The sequence below is a fragment of the Macaca thibetana genome, chromosome X (genome assembly GCF_024542745.1).
Source record: "Macaca thibetana thibetana isolate TM-01 chromosome X, ASM2454274v1, whole genome shotgun sequence".
NCBI classification, from domain to species: Eukaryota; Metazoa; Chordata; class Mammalia; order Primates; family Cercopithecidae; genus Macaca; species Macaca thibetana.
The window spans coordinates 9,607,709-9,631,853 of record NC_065598.1 but is presented as its reverse complement, the minus strand read 5'-3'; the positions used below and the strand labels follow the sequence as shown (position 1 = coordinate 9,631,853).

General features: G+C 45.3%; 2 protein-coding genes across 3 annotated transcripts in view; both read right to left on the bottom strand.

The window, feature by feature from the left end:
• Positions 1 to 24,145, bottom strand: part of CLCN4 (chloride voltage-gated channel 4) — a 508,359-nt gene that overhangs the window by 73,336 nt on the left and 410,878 nt on the right. The window contains exons 1-2 of one of the 2 annotated variants that reach the window (XM_050776580.1): positions 7,094 to 7,358; positions 5,652 to 5,915 (exon numbers count right to left, since the gene is read on the bottom strand). The gene's annotated coding sequence lies outside the window, so the exon portion shown is untranslated. Of the gene's footprint in view, positions 1 to 5,651; positions 5,916 to 7,093; positions 7,359 to 24,145 lie in introns of those variants that run through there. The other variant, XM_050776582.1, reaches the window with a different exon arrangement.
• The window catches only part of WWC3 (WWC family member 3), a 128,824-nt gene continuing 124,581 nt past the window's right edge, over positions 19,903 to 24,145 (bottom strand). The window contains exon 23 of the mRNA XM_050776579.1: positions 19,903 to 22,953. Within this exon, the coding sequence (XP_050632536.1) occupies positions 22,887 to 22,953 (67 nt within the window). The 3' untranslated portion in view covers positions 19,903 to 22,886. The remainder of the gene's footprint in view (positions 22,954 to 24,145) is intronic.

Sequence of the window (24,145 nt, the reverse complement as noted above, 5' to 3'; positions counted from 1 at the left end):
CAGCCCACTGTGCTCAAGAGGCTCTCTCTCCATTCGGATCTCTGCTCAAGTGCGACCCCCTCAGAGAGGCCTTCTTGCCCTCCTTAACCAGCGTTTGGAGTCCAGTGCTGTGCATCCTTTGCTGTCCATCCTTTCAGTCAACACACAGCCTGTCCAACGGCTATTTCCTCTTCCCTCAGTTCAAATCAGTCCCGTGAGGGTAGGAACCTTGTCCATTTGGTTCCACCATGTATCCCACTGCCTAGACTTGTAGGACTCAACTGGGGGCAATACTGTCCCACAGCAGACATTTGGCAATGTCTAGAGACATTTTTGGTTATTACAACTGGGAGAGGGGGTGCTACTGGCATCTAGTGGATGGTGGCCAGGGATGCTGCTCAACACCCTATATTGCCCAGAATAGCCCCCCATAAAATTGAATCATCTGGACCCTAACGTCCATAGTGTCAAGGTTGAGAAACCCTGGCCTAGACGCACAGACCCAAGGAATATTTGCTGAATGAAGAAGTAATTAAGGGGCTGGGAGCAGTGGCTCAAGCCTATAATCCCAGCACTTTGGGAGGCCGAGGCGGGCAGATCACCTGAGGTCAGGAGTTCGAGACCAGCCTGGATAACATGGTGAAACCCGTCTCTACTAAAAATACAAAAATTAGCCAGGCGTGGTGGTGCGTGCCTGTAATCCCAGCTACAGGGAGGCTGAGGCAGGAGAATCGCTTGAACCTGGGAGGTGAAGGTTGCAATGAGCCGAGATCAAGCCACTGCACTCCAGCCTGGGTGATAAAGAGAGATTCCATCTCAAAAAAAAAAAAAAAAGAAAAGAAAAGAAAAGAAAAGAAATGGAAGTCATTTAAAAAAAAAAAAAAAAACCATTCCTGCACATAAAAAAACCACCCACTGAAAATGTGGTTAAACAAAGGTCTTGTTACCAAGGGAAAGTGTGTATGGGGGAAGGGATAGGAGGGGGGACTGTCCCCACACACCTCTTCCCCCAGGTTGGTAGAATAGATGCGTCATCACACTAAACCCCTTTGGTCTGCTACTGCAAGGCTGACAGGTGGAGAGGAGGCAGATAAGGTGAGGACCTCTGGGGCAAAGTGCCTGGGGGCTCTGGCCCATGTGATGGGGGCACCTGGAGCACAGGTTAAGCCCTGGGCTTCACCCCCAGACCTATTCAATCAGAATCCCCAACATGTCTAAGGGTCTACATTTCTTTTCTTTTTTCTTAACTTTTTATTATGAACATTTTCAATTACACAGAACATCATCCAGAATGAATAACACCAATCAGACTGAACAGTTGTTCACATTTGGCTCTATCTGCTTTATCTCTTTCTCTCTCTTCATTTAACTGAACCATTTACAAGTAAATTATTGATCTTGAAGCCTGGTTTTCAAAGTGTGGTCTGGGGACTCCTTGGGCTCCCCAAGACCCTTTAAGGGACTCCATGATGTCAAAAACATTTCACAATATTCTGACATTGTTATTTGCCTTTTTCTAAGTTCATTCTCTCATGAGCATACAATGGAATTTTCCAGAGGCTACATGACATGCGATATTGAAACAGATTGAATGTAGAACCAAGTATGAGAATTCATCTGTCTCCTATTAAGTCATACATTAAAGAGATCTCAAAAAAAAATTTAAACAAGAAAAATGTAAATTATTGCCACCATGACACTTTATGTCTAAACACTTTAGTAGACATCTCTAAAAAATAATACTTTTCTACATAAACACATGTAGTAGCTATCTATTGCTGCCTAACAAATTACCCCAAAGCATAGCAGCAGGACACAAACATGTCTCATGTCACTGTTTCTGTGTCAAGAACCCTGGAGTAGTTTAGCTGGTGCCTCAGCTCAAGGTGTCTCAAAGGGCTGCAAGCATCTCAAGACTCAACTGGGACTGGGTATAGTAGCTCATACCTGTAATCCCAGCACTTTGGGAGGCCAAGGTGGGCAGATCACCTGAGGTCAGGAGTTCAAGACCAGATCCAACATGGCAAAATCCCATCTCTACTAAAAACACAAAAATGAGCCAGCTGTGATGGTGTGTCCCTGCATTCCTAGCTACTGGGGAGGATGAGGCATGACAATCACTTGAACCTGAGAGGCGGAGGTTGCAGTGAGGCGAGATCACCACCACTGCACTGCAGCTTGGGCAACAGACCGAGACTCTGTCTCAAAAAAAAAAAAAAAAGACTCATCTGGGCCTGAAGGGTCTGCCTCCAAGCCCACTCACACCCTCACACCATCAGCAGGTCTCAGTTCTTCTCAGGCTGTTGGAATGGACCTCAGGTCCTCACCACGGCAAATGGACCCTTCTGTAGGCCTGATCACGACATGGCAGCTTCAGTGTAAGCAACCCAAGAGAGAAAATACATCCCAGGTGGAAGCTCCTTTACACCCTCATGGTGGAAGTGCCACCCCCTGCCCCCTGCTAGACATATTCATTGGAAGTTCATTACTTTGTCCAGCCCAAACCTCAAGGGAGAGGGTGATGCCAAGTTGCAGCTGCCAGGGGCAGGGATCACTGTGTCTGTCTGAGGGGCTGCCAACCACATCACAGACTGTCACATCTAATCCAAGCAGCAGCAGTCTCCTAGTGGCACCTGATAGCCAGTCACATCAAAGCATCTCCAGGCGTCCCCAAAATGCCTGTTACACGTTCGTTTGGGCCGAATCCAATCGAGGGCCACAGTGATATTTGGCTATTCCATCTCTTAAGTCTCATTTGATGGAGAATACCCCATCTCCCTTTTCAAAATTTTCTTTCATGATATTGCCTTGTTGAAGAGACAAGGCCAGATGGCTCCCACAGAGCACCAAGCCCACCAGAGGCACACAGGAGCGTGACAGGCCTGCCCTGGGATGACCGTGGACTGAAGCCTGTGAGGACAGTGGCATGGGGAGTGGATGGCGCCAGCTGCTCTCACCCCAGCCCTCTGCACAGTGGTCTTCCTCACCGAAGGCCAACCTCCCCCACCAGGGCTTTTCTACCTCCCCCAGGAGACCATTTTCATGGTGCCAGGAAAGATGAGATAGAGAGAGAGAGAGAGAGCAAGCTGATGGCAAGGGAACACAGGGGAGGGACACATCAAAGTCCCAAGCCTGGGGCACAAGGAAATGTTTTCTGGCCATTCTAAGCCCCGCCCCCCTGCCACATACACACACACACACACACACACACACACACACACACAGAGTAAACATGTCCCCCCCTTGCTACGCTGCTGCCATCCCTGCTTCCTGTCTCTCAGGAGTTTCCCAGCCTGCAGACCCTCTCACTTCCGTCCGTCCCTCCCCAACAGCCAAGGAAGCAGAGTCAGCAAGTACAGCTGGCCCCACTTTACAGATCCGACAGCAGCTCTGTGAGGTGAAGTGATGCAGCCATGGTCACCCTCCCAAGTGTCAAAGCCAGATCTTTAGATGCAAGTCCTGGACTGAAGCTTAAAGCATGCGACTATGTCTGTCCTAAGCGAGCGTCCGTGTCGCTGGTGGTGCAGGCAGTTTGTGTTTGCCTCCTCCTAGCTGCATAGACACTACCAACCCTCTTGTCCTCACCACATCCCGCACCAGCACCAGACATCGTGTCGTTTCTTCCTCACAACACCTCCGAGTGGACACTGTTATTCTCATTTTTGCAGACAAGGAAATGGACTCCCAGCTGTTAGGTCTAACCCAGGGTTAGAGTGAGTATGTCCAGGGACGTGCTCCAGGTCTGCTGAGCACGAAGCCCCGGCAGGTTTCAACACACATTCATCTAGTGCTCTGATTTTTCCTGTTTCCCTAACACTCTCCTTTCCGCCAAGCTAGCCTCCCAGCTACAAATGGCATACACACAGCTCCTCCCCTTTTCACAGAAGCTATTTCTGGAAATTCACAACATAAAAACGCCTTCACATTGTGTTTTCCAATATATGCGATATTAAGAAAGGGAATCAGATTTCTGATCAAGGGCTTGGCATCAAACCAATCATAAGAAAATGAATTCTTGGAGCCCAAAGAACATTTTGAGATCATCCCAATGAGTGGTTCTCAACAGGGGGCAAGGGAGCCCTCAGGGTACATTTGGCAATGTCTGGCAACATTTTTGATTGTCACAACTGGGGACTGGGGGAGGAGGTGCTAGTAGCGTCTAGTAGGTGGAGGTCAGAGATTCTGCTAAACATCCTACAATGCAGAGGACAGCCTCACCACAAGGAGTTATCTGGCCCCAAATGCCAGTAGTGCCAAGGTTGAGACACCCTGACCTAAATCCCTTTGTTACTTTGAGGACAAGATAGCCGAGACCCAAAGACACAAAATGACATGTCCAAGCCTGCACAGTCACAAAGCCAAAAGTGGAATCTAGGTCTCTATTAGATCCACCTCTATCATCTGCTTTGCTCTATCTAGGGTTGAGCTGGGGGAGAAGGGAGGGCAGGAACCCAGGGATCTTAATTTGTGTAACCAAACTGAACCAAAGGAAGAAAATGGCAATAAACAAGTTACTAAATTACTGCAGCAACACATCTGGGTGTCCCAAATTCTGAAAGAAATGACTCCTTCAATTATTGATGGAAATAGCATTGCTTTACAGGCCCCCCAACGTTGCTGGTTGGTCAAATTATTCATGATGTGAGTTCCAATACAGTTTAGTGACAACAAACCTTCCAGAAGGGTCAGGTTTTAGAGGGGGAAAAAAATGCCACATTCTCCCCCAAGGGTGCCCACACACATCCTGCTATAGTTTCTTCCTGACCCTGAGAAAGGAATGTAAACGCTCTAGAAAGAGTCCATTAAAATCCCCCACCCACTGTCATGCTAGAACTGAAGTCACCTGACCCCCCTCCATCTGTCGCTGAGTCATCAAGCCCCTCCATTCAGTAAGCGAATTATCAGAGAATTAAAAAGAACTCTGAGAATTGTTAGGTTTTGGTGTTTGTTATCTCCACCCCCACTCTCTGCTTAAGATCATTTGATTCTTAGAGATGTAGCTGTCTCTTACACTCACATGTTATCTTTGGAAGCTGCAATTTATTTTTATTTTATTGGATACTGTTCTTTTTTAATCTACTTAAAACACCTGGAAAGAAAAAAAAATACATTTCTGACGTATGCCCTGTAAATGCTGGAACCTTGCAAAATAATGCAAAGCAATTTAGATTGCACATCTGGCTCTTAAATTGCTAACCAAGAAGTTTCCATTCCCCAGCCCGCTTTTGCTTTGAAAGAAATGAGGCTAATTACTGAGGACAAAGGCCTGTAATTAGTAAACATGTCATTATTTAAGAAGCAGAATGACACTAGGAAAACACTTGATAGTTACCTCTTAAAAGCCCCTCTCTCTACTTAGAATGCATGCAGTGTGGTCACTTCAGATTTTGTTCCCCGCCGGAAGGGTTTTTTTCCCCTCCCCCTGTCTTTCGGTCTGGCCCCTGCCCACTTTCTCGGGGCGGACATGCCAAGACCCAAGTCACGCGTGGGCCTGCCACGGGCCATCCCCCGCCGGGTGCGTGCAGCTGCAGCAGGCGCCGCAGCAGCCAGAGGCCCCACTTTGGGTTTCCGGGGGCGCAGCCGGGCTGCAGGCCCGCAGGCCGGGCTCCACCTGAAGCGACCGCGCTGCCGGGGGCGCCGGGGAGGGCATCCAGGCGCCGCGCGCCCCTTACCTGCAGTGCCGCATCGCGCCCGCGGCCGCCCACCTGGACAGCATCCTCGAGCATCCTTTCTTCAGCGCGACGCCTGCGAGCGCCGTGACATCACCAGGAGGCGGGCCCCACGCTGCCACGTGACGCCTCCCGGGCGAGGCAGGGAGGTGTGCGCGGGGTGGGGGGAAGACCCTGGAAGTCCCGGGAGGTGAGGGGTGATGGCCAGAAACCCTCGCGCTGGCCGCCCCTGAGGCCGTTTTGCTTGATGTGTGCAGCTTGCCTGACCTTTCGCGAAGAATTATGAAAAACAACACACAGGAGGAGAAATCCAAATTATCACAGGCTCCAAGCGTGTAATAGGATTTCGAAAGAATTAGCAATAAGGGGATTACAGTGAAAGCAAATACAATTTCATGTTTTATTTTAAAACTAGTATTTATCAAATGCAGTGGAGAAATAAACATTTTGTGCAAATCATAATGACACAAAATATAGCATGGACATACTTTGCATAGAGTTTCTGTGTTTCAAGTCGTATATCGACTATTATACCAAACACTTCAGTTCAAAGCAATTCATTATGGAACATTGTACTAATTGCACGGATGAATAATGCTTTGATTACTCTGAATAGCTGCATTCCAATATTAATTTGTATTTGCCAAAGGAAAAAAATGGTGACACCACGTATTTCTACTACTTACTTAAATATGTGATGATTTAAAATAAAGCACTATTACGTGAGCATGGCTGTATTTGTGTATCTGTTTTCTTACATCTTCTGGCAAGGCATTTAATCTCTCAGACTTGAGTTAATTCACAATAACTCATTATTTCACATTTTCTAATTTTTATCACATTCTGAAGAAGTGAGTCATTTTACTATCACAGAAAATATGTACAATGTCAACATTTCTCATTCACAACTGAAACAGCCTTGCCTAGAAAGACTTTAGAAAATTACAACTGTGATAATTTTGTAAATTTGAAATAGCATATTTCAAACTTAAGCAGTGCACATATAAACTTTTCTTTTGCCAAAATACACAAGCATTTTTGAAATGTAAAAGGACAAAAGCAAAGACTGCTTTTATTTGTATTCCAATTGCAAATAGATTCATTTACTTTCACTTGAGTTAAAAATCACCATTATAACATTCCCTTTGCTCACAGCCCTGAAAGAGCCATGAAATAGATTGTTTTACAAGCAGGTTAGAGTTAAGTTTACTTGCAATTTATTCCAGCAGCTTTCATGTCCTTCTATATTTAACCCTGGCCCTTATACCATCATTTCCTCCAACTTAACCAAATTTCTGTTCAGAAGGTTAATCTCTAATTTGGAGATAAATACAGCCCTTGACTCCCACAGCGATCAATTATTTTGTTGATTTTAAAAATCAACAAAGTCGCAGTGTAGGTCACTCCTCTCAAATTTGTTTTTCTGAGTGATATAAGCAGCTTACCTTCCGCTTTCAGATTCTGAGATACAAAGTTTAAACGCTACCAAAATCTCCTGCTCCTTTGGGTTGAGGGTCTAATGGAGGCAGAAACTGACAAGCTCATTTTCCTGCCAGAGGCAAATGTCGATTTCAGCCCAGAGGGCCCCGGAGGCCGGCTGGGAGCATCACGTGCTCGGCCCAGCCACTCAGCCCTGCCCAGCCAGCCTGGTCACCTCTTGGCTCCGGAGCCCCGCCGTGCCAGTGTCATTCGCCTCCTACCCCCGGGGCATTCGTGTCCAGAGAAAACCCGGCGTCCGGGAGACAGGACGCCCCACCCTCAGGGGCTGGGCTGCACGAATTCTGTGGCCGGAGTTTCCAGAATCAATGGGAGGCGGTGGGTATATAAAATGCCCTGCAGCCTGAAGAGGATAGTAGCACGGTGCAGACAGCCTTGCTCTGTGTTCCGGCTTGGCTGAAATGACGAAATACAGGCAACCTTCTTCATCCTGGAGCAGTTTCTTTGCAGTAGGTTAGTTTCACCTTCTCTTTTTTTACAATTGATTGCTCAATTGTAAAAAACATTACAGCAAACCGGCAATTCAGACAAGGCCCATAACTGGGCCAAGCAATTCTCAACAGAATGAGAGAGCTCTCTGAACACCCTCCACCCTCGCCTGTCAAATTGTCATTTTAGCCAAGATTAGAAAACAAAACCAAAAAAAACAAAAACCAATACCACCCATGGGAATGTAAATTGAGCAATCTTTCTGGTGGTCTGTTTAGCATTTTTTCCTACCCAATGCCTTACAAATACACAGTTTCACCAATTACTCCGGGTCCCACAGCTGTTGGTATCATGTGCTCCAGCAACTTGATGTCCAAGAATTTGTCCTGGGGGATGGGGAGTGGGGGTTGGAGGGGAAGAATGGTGTGCAAACCCCTGACTGGGGAAAGTTTGCTGCAATATTATTTATGATCTCAAAGCACTGGAAGCAAGTTAAATCTCCAAAAACAGGGGATGTTTTAAATTATAAGACATCTGTGCAGGGGAAGAATTAAAACCAATATGATGGTACACACGGATGTAAAAAGACATTGGCAGTGGATTAAATGGAAAAAAATGGAAGCTTCAAAGCATTATGTGCTGAGTGATCCATTGTTTCTATGTAGGTGTAGTATATTTATATCTACACATATACCTTTACGAACATAGAAAATTATTAGGAAATGAATTCACTAAAGTATCAAACATGGTATCTCACTGGTTAGTGGGATGAGGGTGTTTTAAATTTTTCTTCTTTTAAGCTTAGTGGTATTGTCTAACTTTTCCACAGTGAATATGTATTGCTTTTACAGCAAGAAAAAAAATGTTTTCTTAAAAGCACCATATAGACATGATTATGGAATAAACAGTTTTGGCTAATTTTTAAATGCAGATTTCATTACTTGAAGATTCTGAACTCTTAACCACAAAGCCCTGAGGGAACAATTCCTAGCCATCCTAGATTATTCTCTTCATGAAGATCTTTAGGAAAGAAAGTGCCATTCAGGGGCTGTTATTAATATTTAATCACCTGTATGTCGTTTTAATTTCTCTTCCATTTAAACCTACTTCTTATTTTGCCCTGTGTGGAGATAGAAAGCTGGTTATTACCATCCTTCATGAAAAGATTCTTTCAATAGTTACGGAATAATAACCTTTGAGTTTTTTGTTTGTTCATTCGAGACAGCGTCTCGCTCTGTCTGCCAGGCTGGAGTGCAGCGGCACGATCATGGCCCACTGCAACCTCAAATTCCTGGGCTCAAGCAATCCTCCTGCCTCAGTCTCCCAAGTAACTGGGACTACAGGCTCTTTCCATTGTCTTCACAGATTTCTCTTTCCTGTCCCTTTGAATCTTCTACATTTTTTCTCTTATCTGCCAGTTTTCTACAGATGTCACACAAGGTTTAAAACAGTGGCTCTTAATGGGGGGTGATGTTGCTCCCTTTCCCCCAGGGGACATTCTTGGCAGCCACAACTGGAGTGGGAAGAGCCGTATGCTCCTGGCATTGAGTGGGTAGAGGCCAGGGCTGCTGCTGAACATCCTACAGTGCACAGGACAGCTCCCTCCCTACTCCCACCTCCCGGGACAGTGAACATTTTGGCCCAAAATATCAATACAATAGTGCTGAAGCCGAGAAACCCTGGTTTAGAATTACTATAATTTGATGCCCAAGATGTTCCATTTCCCAGCCATTTTCAAGAGTTCCCCATTGTATGATGTGCTGGAAGCTCTGCTTCATTATAAATCCGTTAAAGGGAGTACTCCCGGCATGTGGGACGTGTCATTGCCCATCTGTGTGTACACCACAAACCACCTCTGAAAAGAGACATCGGAAACTGCTAAGGATATTATCTCTAATGAGGAAAACTGTGTGGCTGGACACAGAGGTGGATGGGAAATTTTCATAGATTTGGATGCACTGTATATTTTTAAAACAGATATTTTCCCACCATTAAATTATTAAAGCTCACTATTCAATTATTCTATAAATGGTGGGTTTTACAAAAGCTAGAGGTAAGGACCCTATTGTCTCTTTGTGTCCAAGCTCCCATATATATATATGTGTGTGTGTGTGTATTATATGTTATATATATTATACATATTTTATATATATATATATATATATATTTTTTTTTTTTAGATAGTCTTGCTTCGTTGCCCAGGCTACAGTGACACAATCTCAGCTCTACAACCTTTGCCTCCTGGGTTCAAGCAATTCTTGTGCCTCAGTCTCCTGAGTAACTGGGATTACAGGCACCCACCACCATGCCTGGCTAATTTTTGTATTTTTAGTAGAGATGGGGTTTCACTATGTTGCCCAGGATGGTCTCAAACTCCTGATATCAACTGATCCGCCCGCCTCAGCACATGCACCGTGTAGAGAGCGCCTTCCTTTGCAGCATGTCATCTGATTCTCGTGGCAGCTTGTTAACAGGAGTAGGGCACATCTACTGCTGTACACCCATTTTGCAGACAGGCTCAGAGACAGCCCTGACATCAGCCTCCTGTTCTAATGGAGGCTGGAGCACCCTGGGGTCAGACTGGGTCTTCTCTGGCCGGGACCCCAGCTTCTTCTCCAGGCGCCTCTGACCATCCTCTCCACCTTTCTTGGAGCCACAGCTCCCTGGGACCCTCTGGACAGCACCCACCAGCTTAGACCCAAATCATTTACTCGCATTAACCCCTGAGCTCCTGGAGGGACAGAGGGGAGCTGCACTTACCTGTTCTTTGAAAGCCCAGCATGTAGTACTGTCTCTGGGATACAGTGTTTGTTACACCAGAACTAAAATTTTCCCAAATATTCTCAGCCAACAGCTTTAATCATATACCATCTTGAAGTATTACATGGCTGTATTGCAATATTACTGCCTGTGCTATTTTGCCAAGCTTCTGCAAGGCCCACTTTTCCCTTCTGTAAAACAAGAAGGAGGAAGAGTAATAGTATCCACCACTTGTAGCCATGTGAGGCTTAAGTGAGAGATCTGGAAAGAGCGCAAGCAGCGCCTTATTATTAGAACTTGAGACACAAGGAAAGATATGCGCCCCTAAATACAGTGATCAAGATATCCTCTTATATTTTGGACCAAGTGAAAAAAGTCAATAAAGACCCTACAACCGAAACACACACACACACAGAAACTATGTATAATGCTCCCCGTGGCCCAATTTATTTGCACCCACATAAACCTCCCCTTCAGAGACCTCCTGGCCAAGTAACCCCTCGCTGATTGGAATTGACTGTGCTCCCTTGCACAACGCTGAAGGGGAGTGAAACAATCCACAACAGCCTGTCTTTATTTAAAATGTGCGTATCTTGTACGTTGTAATTTCCTGCACTAATTTTGATTTTATAAATTTTATATATATACACACACACACAGATATATATATATATATATATATATATATATATATATATATATACTTTTTTTTTTTTTGAGATGGAGTTTTGCTCTTGTCTCACAGGCTGGAGTGCAGTGGCACAATCTTGCCTCATGCAACCTCCATCTCCCAGGTTCAAACAATTCTCCTGCCTCAGCCTCCTGAGTAGCTGGGGTTACAGGCGCCTACCACCATACCCAGCTAATTTTTGTATTTTTAGTAGAGACGGGGTTTTGCCATGTTGGCCAGGCTGGTCTCAAACTCCTGACCTCAGGCAATCCGCCAGCCTCGGCCTCCCAAAGTGCTGGGATTACAGGCATGAGCCACCGTGCCCAGCCAGTATATTATCTTGATTACTGATTTTTTGGTGCCCTCTTACATTTTGCACCCAAGGTAAGTGCCTCCCTCACCTCCTCCAAATTCCAGCCCTGAGTATCTGGTAAATTATTCTATAAATGGGGGATCTCATAAAACCTGGAGGTGAAGACCCTATTTCATTTATCTTTATGTCCTAAACTCCTTTACACCTGAATACACTGTCTGCAATGAATGAATGAATGAGTTGCTTCCATACCTAGCTGGGGGCTATGCACATGGCCAGCATCCTAAAAGATTTGGGGAATATAAGAATATGCAATCCAGCCTTTTCTAGGTATTCTGGGCTGTGTTCACAGATCTCAGCAGACATCCAAAAGCTGCAAACTCAGACCCCATTGCCCTGACATGTATCCAAAGTGACAGCCTTGACTGATGTGACAAACAACAGCTTTGAAATCCCTCTGCTTTTGCTGTGGAGTGGAGTTGTTGTCAAGGACATTGTCTGTTCTAGGAAACCTGAGAAAAGAGCCTGTGTAGCTCTAAGAGCTAAGAGAAGTTTTTGCCATCCCTTAAAAAACCATATGGTGTTTTTCCTCTCTGCCGGTAAGAACTGTGGAGCTGCCACTGTCTCCTTTTTCTCTGTGAGTGCCAGGAGACTCAGATGTTGCCAAGGCAATTCAGTAGGCCTGTCTCCTCCAGTCAGCATATGCACAGTGGCATGTCAGTCAACGTTAAATAACCCAGCTCTCCAAGGGTGGGGCATGGGGAGGGAGCCTTGATTTGTAGCTTGTGCTGATTCTCATGGTGTAAATTCTCCCACCATGGCTTGCTTTGAACTACTGAATAGGGAGCTGGAAACTGATGCATGGCAGCCATCATTGGACAGCATCCCCACCACACACAGACAGAAGTCAGTTATTTTATTGCACCTGGACAGTGAACAGCTTTTCTCACCCTGGACCTAGCCTCTGAGAAAAGCTGCTCTTGTCCAGGTGCCTTGGGTTAGAAATGGGAGTTTTCTAGAATTGCACTGCTCTACTATGGTAGCCACCAGCCACTGTTGCTATTTACATGAAAATGAATTTAACTTAAAAGTTCAAATTCAGTCCCTCAGTCACACTAGCCACATGTCAGATGCTCAAGAGTTACATGTGGCTTGTCACTACGGTATTTTAGTGCAGATATAAAACAATTCCATCATCGCAGATAATTCTATTGGACGATGCAGTAAAGTATTTCTTTTAAACGAATTCCATTGCAATAAAACAATTTGTGTTTATTACTCATGGGATTCTGCCTGTAATTGCAGGGTAGAAACAGCAATCTGGCCAAAGGGTCTGTTAGTGGGAACGATGGAAAGGCACAGATTCCAGAAGGCCGTGTGCCTCTAGCCACAGGTCTCAGACAAGATGCTTCCAAATGCCACTGAATGTGCAGCCTCTGCCTTTGGACTTCACCAGGAACCTGGAAATCTAAGAAAGGGGAGTGTCTGATCACTTGTTCCAAAGCAAAACTTGAGATGCATGCCAGAGTACATACATACTGAATACAGGAACCAGTCCTTCAAAGCTCAGTGCTTCTAGGGTGGCCTGGAGCATGACTTCCCCAAAGATGTTCACCCCCTTATTCCCAGGACCTGTGAAGATGTTGCCTTACATGACAAAATAGATTTTGCAGATGTGATTAGATTGGGGATCCTAAGATCATGGGGGGATGATCCTGGGTGGCCCCGGTGGGCCCAGTGTCATCACAAGGGTCCTTATAAAAGGGAGGCAGGAGGGTCAGAGTCAGAGAAGATGTGGCAATGGAAGCAGAGATCAGAGAGGGAGATTTGAACCTGCTACACTGCTGGCCTTGAAGATGGAGGATAGAGCCATAAGCGAACAAATGCAAGTGGCCTCTAGAAGTTGGAAGAGGCCAGGAAACAGAATCTCCCCACTAGCCTGAGAAGGAACGCAACCCTGCTGGCGCTTGATTTTAGCCCATTCACACCATGTTTAGACTTCTACCCTCCAGAAAAGGAAAAGGATAAATACGTGTTGTTTTAAACCACTAAGTACAGCAGCCATTGGAAACGAACAGAACCTTGGCTCATTGATTCATCCGATTCCTATTTAGGGAGCCCTCCGTCTACACCAGGTAGAATGCAAGGCCTGAGGGTCAGCCACACTCTGGAGTGACTGTGTCCCTCTGCCGAGTCCCTCTTACAGTCCATGGGGAAGACAGTCATGAAACAGGTCTTCCCAATCAAGGGTAGGGAATCCCTAATGAGAGAAGTGTTGAGTGATGTGGAAAAATACTGACAGGGGCTGAATTATGTCCCCCCAAATTCATATGTTGAAGTCTCAACTCCCCAGTACCTCAGAATGTGACTATATTTGGAGATAAGTTCTTTAAAGAAGTGGTTATGTTTTTTTTTTGAGACAGAATCTCGCTCTGTCGCCCAGGCTGGGGTGCAGTGGCCGGATCTCAGCTCACTGCAAGCTCCGCCTCCCGGGTTTAGGCCATTCTCCTGCCTCAGCCTCCAGAGTAGCTGGGACTACAGGCGCCCGCCACCTCGCCCGGCTAGTTTTTTTGTATTTTTTTAGTAGAGACGGGGTTTCACCGTGTTAGCCAGGATGGTCTCGATCTCCTGACCTCGTGATCCGCCCGTCTCGGCCTCCCAAAGTGCTGGGATTACAGGCTTGAGCCACCGCGCCCGGCCAGAAGTGGTTATGTTTTAACATCAGGCCACTAGGGTGGGGCCCTAGTCCCATCTGACTGGCGCCCCTATTAAAAAAAAAAAAAAAAAAAAAAAAAAAGGATACCACAGGGTCATGCATGCAGAGTGATGACCATGTGAGGAGGCGGCAAGCTGAGGGGAGAGGCCTCGGGAAATCAGCCTGCCAGGGCCTTCATCTTGAACTTCCAGCCTCCAGACAGTGAGAAAATCAATGTCTGCTGTTGAAGCTACTCACTCTGTGGGACTTGGTTACGACAGCCCTAGCAAACTCATACACGTACATAAAGCAGAGGGGCCACATTTCTTCAGGGATGGAGACCACTTCCGGCCTCCTTGAGAAAGTCATGGTTAAGCTATCGAAGGACAAGTGGGAGTTAGCTCAAGTTGGGGACTGTAGAAGAGTGGACCAGAGAGAAGATAGGGAGTGTCCATAGGTAGCCAGGAGGGAAAGGCCTTCTTTCTGCTACAGCAACTGCAACAAGTAAAAATTGGCCACAGTAGCATTGTTAAAAGTTATTTTTGACTTTTTTTTTTTTTTTTTTTTTTGAGACAGAGTTTCACTCTGTTGCCCAGGCTGGAGTGCAGTGGCGTGATCTCGGCTCACTGCAACCTCCACCTCTGGGGTTCAAGTGATTCTTCTGCCTCAGCCTCCTGGGTAGCTGGGGTTACAGGTGCCCGCCACCATGCCTGGCTACATTTTTGTATTTTAATAGAGACGGGGTTTCACCATGTTAGTCAGGCTGGTCTCAAACTCCTGACCTCAGGTGATCCACCTGCCTGGGCCTTCCAAACTGCTGGGATTACAGGTGTGAGCCACCATTCCCAGGCTAAAAGTTTTTTGTTTTGAGAAGTCCAGAGTAATGAGTGTCTTTTGTATGCGAATGAGATGACGGGTAGCTAGGATCCCTAGGTAGCCTCAGGATAGGGGCTGGTCACCAGTCACCAGAAAGACCAAGGCAAGATAACAGATTTGGGACTTTTAGCCCCACCCCCTTGACCTCTGGGGAGGAGAGAGGGGCTGAAGATTGAGTTTATCACCAGTGGTCAATGATATAATCAATCATGCCTACGTAATGGAGCCTCCATAAAAACCAAACACCGCATGTTCTCACTCATAGGTGGGAATTGAACAATGAGAACACTTGGACACAGGGTGGGGAACATCACACACTGGGGCCTGTCGTGGGGTGGGGGGAGGGGGGAGGGACAGCTTTAGGAGATATACCTAATGTAAATGACAAGTTAACGGGTGCAGCACACCAACATGGCACATGTATACATATGTAACAAACCTGCACATTGTGCACATGTACCCTTAAAGCATAAAAAAAAAAAAGGACAGGTTTTTCATGGGCTTCCAGATAGCTGACTACACCATGGAGGTTCCTGGAGGGTGGTGCCTAGGGAAGGGCATGGAAGTTCCGTGCCTTTCTTTCCATACCTTCCACATCGCTTCCATCAGGCTGTACTTTGTAATATCCTTTATAACAAATGGGTAAACATGTTTCCCTGAGTTGTGGGACCACTCTAGCATGTCAGTGAACCTGAGGAGGGGGTCATGGGAACCCCCAATGTATAGCCAGTCAGAACCACAGGCCACAACCTGTGTTTTGTTTTTTGAGACAGATTCTCACTGTGTTGCCCAAGCTGGAGTACAGTGGTGCGATCTCAGCTCACTGCAACCTCCACCTACCAGGTTCAAGTGATTCTCCTGCCTCAGCCTCCTGAGTAGCTGGAACTACAGGCGCATGCCACCATGCCCAGCTAATTTTTGTATTTTTAGTAGAGATGGGGTTTCGCTATGTTGGTCAGGCTGGTCTCGAACTCCTGACCTCGTGATCTGCCCACCTCAGCCTTCCAAACTGCTGGAATTACAGGCGTGAGCCACTGCCCCGGCCACTTTTTTTCTTCGAGACAGGGTCTCTGTCACCCAGGCTGGAGTGCAATGGCATGAACATGGCTCACTGCAGCCTTGACCTCTGGGGTTCAAGCAATTCTCCCACCTCAGCCTCCTGTGTAGCTGGGACCACAGGTGCATGCCACCATGCCCAGCTAATTTTTTGTATTTTTTTGTAGGAAAGGGGTCTCGCTATGTTGCCCAGGCTAGTCTTGAACTCCTGGGCTCAAGTGATCCTCCCACCTCAGCTTCTTAAAATGCTGGGATACGGGCATGAGACACTGCACTCAACCTCAACATCTTATTTAGTGGGGAAACACTAGTTTTTCCACCAAAGTCTGAAAAAAGGTAAATAGCCTTGCATGTATGTGTATTTATCTTACTGTTATTTTCTGTCTTTATGCAGACAAAGACAGAGAACAAAACAGACAAAAACCCATCAAGAAATATCCAAAATATATATGAGTAAAACAGTAAAGCATTCCTGAAAGGCAAAAAAATTAGTCTTGGACAAATGGAAATACATTCTTGGATAAGAGGATTCAACATCATAAAGATGTTGGTTCTCCCAAATTTGTAAGTTTAATGCAATTCCAGTAGATTCCATAATTTTTTTCCCTGGAGCTAGACAAGATAATTATAAAATTCATTTGAAAGAACAAATAAGCAAGAATATACAGGAAAGCACTGAGAAAGAAGAGAGGAAAGAGGGCTAGCCCTAACTGATATTAAAACTTACCAACAAGCCTCTATAATTAAAGCAGCTTTGCTCATAAGCACATATTTTGATTGTGCTGAGATGTTTTCTCACCTCTGCAACTGGCAAAGACTCACAAATGTGACACCATTCTATTGCTGAGGTTGTGAGGGAACTGTCTCATACATTGCTGGTGAGAATACGAAATGGTAAAGCCCCTATGAGGAAAATGCAGCGACACCTAGCAACATGCCACATGCATTACCGTTGATCCAGAGATCCCACTTCTTGGGATGTATCTCACGAAAATCCTGGCAAAGGCCAGGCAGGGTGGCTCACACCTGAAATCCCAACACTTTGGGAGATGGAAGCAGGAGGATAGCTTGAGACCAGGAGTTGGAGACCAGCATGGGCAACATGGCAATACCATTTCTATCAATAAAATAAAAACAGAAACCCTGGCAAAAATGTGAAAAGATGTCCGCAGAAGACTGTCGTTGTTGAATTATTATTATTCTTTTTTGAGACGGAGTCTCGCTCTGTCACCCAGGCTGGAGTGCAGTGGCACGATCTCGGCTCACTGCCACCTCCGCCTCCCAGGTTCAAGCGATTCTCCTGCCTCAGCCTCCTGAGTAGCTGGGATTACAGGCGCATGCCACCATGCCCAGCTAATTTTTGTATTTTTAGTAGAGATGGGGTTTTACCATGTTGGTCAGGCTGGTCTCGAACTCCTGATCTCATGATCTGCCCGCCTGGGCCTCCCAAAGTGCTGGGATTACAGGCGTGAGCCACTGCGCCCGGCCTGTTGAATTATTTTTAATAGCATGACTAGAAACAACCAGAAGATGGTTGAATAAACAATGGTACATCCACTAATGTTGTGTGCAAAGGTAAAACGAAAAGAATACTTATACATACCACTTTGGGGGATATGGGGATGGGATGAATGTTATTTTGCTGTGGGTCGCATGTAAATTTGGGGGGGTGGTGCAGAGGACAGATCGTAGTGGATTGAATAGTGGCCCTAAAGATATGTCTACCTGGAACTTGGGAACATGACCTTATTTGGAAAGAGTCTTTGCAGAGGTAATTAAAGACCTGGAGATGAGATCATCCTGGATTAACCGGGTAGGCCCTAAATCCAATGGCAGACGTTCTTGTGAAAGAGAGAAGACAGGGAGAAACAGAGGGAACGGTGATGTGACGATGGGGCCGAGACTGGAGTCATGTTTCTTGCACAAACCAAGGATTGTCAGCAGCAGCAGGAGCCAGAAGAGACAGGAAGGATCCTCCCCTAGGGCCTCTGAGGAGAGTGTAGCCCCGGTGACACCTTGATTTAGCACTTTTGGCCTTGAGAACCGTGAAATAAATTTTTGTTAAGCCACCAAGCTTGTGGTAAATCACTATAGCAGCCAATACAGACTTTGGTGGTCTCTGGGATATATCTGTTTTTCTTTTTTTAAAGAAATGCAGTCTCGCTACATTGTCCAGGCTACTCTTGAACCCCTGGTGTCAAAGGATCCTCCCAACTCAGCCTCCCAAGTAGCTGGGACTACAGGTGGTGCACCACCTGTAGGGATATACTTTTAAGTAAAAAAAAGCCAGGTGAAGAAAAATGTGTTTTTGTGCTACCATTTGCCCAAGAAAGGGGGGAAAAATACAAATACAGATGTGTTCATATTTGTGTAGTCATATGTATATATTTGTATGTACACACGTTTATATACCTGCTTATATTTTAAAATAACAATGCAAGGAAAAACAGTCATCTCTTTCCAATGGTTACCTGTAAGGAGAGGGGAAAAAATAGGGTAAAGGCAAGAATAAAAATCTGACTCCGCAGGGCATGGTGGCTCACGCCTGTAATCCCAGCACTTTGGGAGGCCAAGGCAGGCAAATCACTTGAGGTCAGGAGTTCGAGACCAGCCTGGCCAACATGGTGAAACTCTGTCTCTACTAAAAATACAAAAATTAGCTGGGCGTGGTGGCACACACCTGTAATCCCATGTACTCCAGAGGCTGAGGCAGGAGAATCACTTGAACCTGGGAGGCAGAGGCTGCAGTGAGTCGAGATTGTGCCACTGCACTGCAGGCTGGGCAACAGAGCAAGACTCCACCTCAAAAAAAGCCAGCCATAACTACAATGAGATACCACTTGGCACCCACTAAGACAGCTATAAGCAAAAGGACGTAACAAGTGTTGGCCAGGATGTGGAGCAACTGCTGGTAGGAATGGGAAATGGCGCAGCTGCTTTGGAAACAGTCTGGCAAGTCCTCAAAGAGTTAAACATGGAATTACCATGTAACCCAGTGATTCCACTTTTAGGTATAGACCTAAGAGAAATGAAAACATATATCCACAGAAAAGCTTAAATGTGAAATTCCATAGCAGCATTATCCATAATGGCCACAACGGGGAAGCAAAGTGTCCATCAACTGATAAATGAAGAAAATGTGGCCTATCCATGCAATGGAAGATGATTCAGCCATAAAAAAGAATGAAGTCTCAACACACACTACAACATGGATGAACCTTGAAAGCATATGCTAAGTGAATGAACCCAGACACAAAGGCCACATATTATGTCATTGATATGAAATGTTCAGAACGGGCAAATGTGTAGAGACAAGAGAGATTAGTGGTTGCTGGGGTCTCAGAGGAATGGGGAGCAACTGCTAATGAGTTTGGGGGCTTTTTTGGGGGATGATGAAAACGTTCTAAAAATTGTGATATTGGCACGACTCTGAATATACTAAAACCACTGAATTATACATATTAAATGGGTGAATTGTATGGCATGTCAGTTATATATCAAGAAAAACTATTACCAAAAAAGAAAAACACAGACCAAAAAAAAAAATCCTAATAAGTGGATCATGTTTAGATTCTGTTCAAAGAGTTAAAAAAAGAATGACACGAGATAATTGGAAGCGAAAACCTTGGATATTTAGTAACAGTAAGGAATTATTAAATGCTAGGATATGATAAGGTTATTGTGTTTTTCTCTTTTAGCAATACATATTGAAATATTTCAAGATGAAACAATAAGGCGTATCAGCTTTGCTTCAAATTCTAAGAGGAGGAGGTGGGCTGGAGGGTAAAGGAGAGGACAGCCATGACTGATCGTGTTGAAGCTGGATGAGGCCTGGGTTCAGCTTACTATTTTCTCTGATTTTATAACTCTATTTTTATGCTTAAAAACACACATTTTTATATATTTAAGCTTCCATAATTAAACATTTTTTTCCATAAAACCACACATTTCCACTCTGTTCTTAAGGCAGGTTAGTTTAATTTTATAGAAGAAATATTTTTCAAACAGTACAAATGACACAATTAGAGAGAAAACAGTGACAAAAAACAAAGAGATGAATACTGATTATAACTTATTCCCACAACAGAAGGCTACTTATTTCTACAATTATCAATCAAAGCCTGACAATTCAATGATTAGATGAAATGAAAGCCAAATTCCCTTTTACGTGTGGTACTATTTCAAAAGAACCCTGGTGGCAGGATCCTGATGGTTTTGAGACCAGAACTGCTCCTAAAACCTGGCAGCGTTTTGGTTTTTTTTCTATCGTGAGGCCTGGTAGATGGAGAGATTGAAACATAGATGGAAACACCCCTTCAGCTCATAGGACTTCACTTTTCTGGCATGTGGGGTATTTTCTGGGGTTGGCGTGGCAGTCTGAACTAGTCAGAAGCTCCAAGACCACGTCATGAATGACAAGCAGCATAGGGCGCTTGGTGTCCTTCTGCCTGCTCGGGCCACCTCCACTGCCTGCATCTGCATCTGCAGAGAACTGCCCAGCTCTCTGGCCTGCCTTTGTCTTTTCTTTCCTTGTCATGGCTGCATTGAGCTGCAAAAGCAGACACAGGCAGGGAGGCAGGGGGAAGTTCAAAGGAAAGGTGGCAAACACGAGGGCTCCTTGAACTGATATGGAAGCAGGGGCGGCATCTGTTTCTTGCGGGCTATCAGTGAGATTCTATTTGTAAAAAACCCAGCCAGGCATGGTGGCTCGCAAGTCCAAGATCAGCCTGGACAACAGAGCAAGACCTTGACTCTAAGAAAAAAATCAAAATAGGCTAGGCACAGTGGCTCATGCCTATAATCTCAGAACTTTGGGAGGGTGAGGCAGGAGGGTCACCTGAGCCCAGGAGGTTGAGGCTGCAGTGAGCTATGATCACATCACTGCACCCCAGCCTGGGCAACAAAGCAAGACCCTGTCTCTTAAAAAAAAAAAAAAAACCCTTTGGGTGTCAGGGTGGAAGGGAAGTACTTCAAATGGAAATCTGTGCAGGCTGGGCAGTGAAATTTATTTGAAAACATTTGTCTGGGGCTTCCTGCACTGACACAGTGGGTTTCCCCACACAACTACTTAGCAGGGGTTGGCAGAAAAGTAGCCTCAATCCCTCCCATTTAGAGAGATCCTTGTGGGGCACAGGCTCGGTGTCCTGGGGCCGAGGTGGAAATGAGCTGCACCCCTGAACAGCCTAGGGTCTGGCAGTGTGGATGGTTGTTTATTGCCCTTCAAAGTTTCAACAGTTGGGGCCTGGAGACAGGGCCTGCCCAGCAGCACTGGGAAGGACCCAGGGTGCTCCGTGTCTCCCCACCTCTGTTGTGGGCACATGTAAAAAGGAATTGGCCAAAAAGAAAAAAAAAAAAAAAAAAAAAGGCAAAACATGCAAGGCTAGAGGCAGAAATACATAGCAAGAGACAAGAAGTGTGAAAAGCATCAGGATTTCAGTCTTACCACCACTGACGAATTCCATTGTCCGTGATAGGTCGCGTGTCAATGAAATGCTTTTACAAAATCCACTTTTAATAAATGTAAAAAGGAAAGCAGGTTATACAAGGGGGGAAGCTACAGACTGATGAGAAGAGAGAGGCCTGATTCAAAGGGGTATCTCCAAGGGAAGGGAAGAAAGGTCCAGGAGGAAGAGTTCTGAGTTCTGGTTCCTCTGACATTTCCTGTGGCCCACCCCATTGACTCAAATCGAGGCCTCATTGAGAAGAATGCATTTCATCTATAATAAATATGTATTAGGCAAAATATTTATATCATTTGGCATTTCAAAGAATAATGGCATATTTTTATTACATTAAAAAATGTTTTTCCTCACAAGCTAGTTCTAAGATTTCTTGAGGAATAGTGGGTCGACTCCAGTACAGGGAGCCTTCTGACTCAAACCCAATCCTCTCCTCTGGACGACTCGCTGGGTAGTTCTAGTTACCCGTATGTCCTTTCCTCCCCCAAACAAGCACCTTCAAAGGTGATGGTGTCTATGTCCTAACTGCTATATTCATCCACGGAGTCAATGAGCGTGGGCGTTCCTACTTCCTCGTTCCCTTTCACTTTCCTTCATGACACAGTGGCGTGGCAGGAGTTCCTCCACCACCTTCCTGGTCTGTTACAGTCGGACAGGGCAGGGTGGGGGGAGGCGGGCAGCATGGACAGCCACCACGGACAGGCAGGCTGAAGACCCACAGACAGCCACCACAAGCAAGCAGGCTGAAGCCCCATACACCAGAGGCTCTGGCGCCTGCTTCAGACTCACGCTGAGCACAGAGAGATGTATCCGAAGACAATACAGAAACGAGCGGTTGGCGTGCAGCCCACGCCGGAGACTGACCTCTGCAACACACACATGCTTCTGAGTCACGACTGAATCACTGCAGGGGACATTTTAACATGACATCAAGGGAGTGAACGTGTACAATATACATGGTAAATGCACATATGATACGTGACAAATTTAGCACATAGTGTTTGCATTTCAGGTGTCAAAAACAAAACCAGCCCCAAGTTCCATTCTACTGCATGAAAAGTACTAAAGAACAAAATTTCAGTCTTAAAATACATCTTAAAGTCAGTATTTTCCTTCAAGGAAAAAAAAGTACTATAAATAAATTACAATACAGTGAATTTGCCTGAACTCACTTCGTTTCTGTCTTCCAGCCTTTAAGTCAAATAAAACAGCATAAAAACTGTACATTCTTAACATGATAATTGATCTTTTATAAAATAACCTGTCTTCAGAGATGTCGATTTCACAACAAGGAAAAACCAAGCCCTGTTGCCGTCACTATTATAAAATATATATGAATAGATATACGTGTTTTTTTTTTTTTTTTACAAAATGTGTATATTAATAGCTTTGCACAAATATTTTAAAGACAAATTCAGCTAGTCTAGGAACTTCATGAAAATAAAACAGGCGGATAAATACTTCATGTGCACAATGCACTCCATCAGACGTCGTCGGCTGGGAGAGGAGGTATGTTGATCCTTGGCCTTGTGAAGAATGCTATCTTCTCCCTGGGACCGGAGAGAATTACACGTCAGTAGCTGATATGAAGACACGGAAAGCTGGTGGCTCTCATATCAATCATGGCTTTTCTTATTCATACAACAAACTGAATTTAAGTCCCCAACAACACATGTGCTTGTATACAGAGTCTCCAAATGTGAATTATGAAGAACCGTAAGGGCAGGGGTTTCTTCATCTTGGGTGCCTAGAACAATGCCTGGTGTATATTAGGTGCTCAGGAAATACCTGTCGTATTAACAAATGAATGAAAAAGTGAAAACTATGTGAATATTTAATGTATACAAAAATTAGGGCTAAAAGTCAGACACATTTTATTCACCCTTAACAAGGAAGGACACACTGACACATAGGCTACGACATGGATGAACCTCGAAAACCCTCAGCTGTGGGAAAGAAGCCAGACACAAAAGTCCACGTAAGATATGATCCCATTCCTATGAAACAGTCAGAAAGGCAAATCCCTAGAGACAGAGCTAGGGGAGGGAGAAGGGGGAGTGACTGCTTAATGGGTATAGGGTTTACTTTTGGGGTGGTAAAAATGTTCTGGAACTAGACAGAGGGGGTGGTTGCATAACATTGTGAATGCACCAAAGGCTGAAGTGTAAGATGGTCATTTTATGTTATGTGAATTTCAACTTAATTTTTCCACAGACACAAAAGAATATTGATATATCTGTAAAAATCCCCTCAGCAAAAACAAAACAGACAAAACCAATCGATACTATTAGAATTCAAGGTGGTGGTTACTCTAGTGTGGGATCTGGGGGCGCTGATAATGATCGATTCTTAGGACGAGTTTGTAACAATTCACTGGACCATGTGTGTATGATATACAGCTTTCCTGCAGATACATTTTGCCTTAATCAAAAGTTAATTGAAAAAGCAAAGGTGGTCAGGTGCAGTGGCTCATGCCTGTAATCCTAGAACTTTGGTCAGCTGAGGCAGGTGGATCGCTTGAGCTCAGGAGTTTGAGATCAGCCTGGGCAACACAGTGAGACCCCATCTCTACAAAAATGAGCAGGGCATGGTGGCATGTGCCTACAGTCCCAGCTACTTGAGAGGGTGAGGTGGGAGGATCACTTGAGCCTGGGAGGTCAAGGCTGTAATGAGCCATGACTGAGCCACCACACTCCAGCCTGGGTGACAGAGTGAGACCCTGTCTGGGATTGGGGGGACATA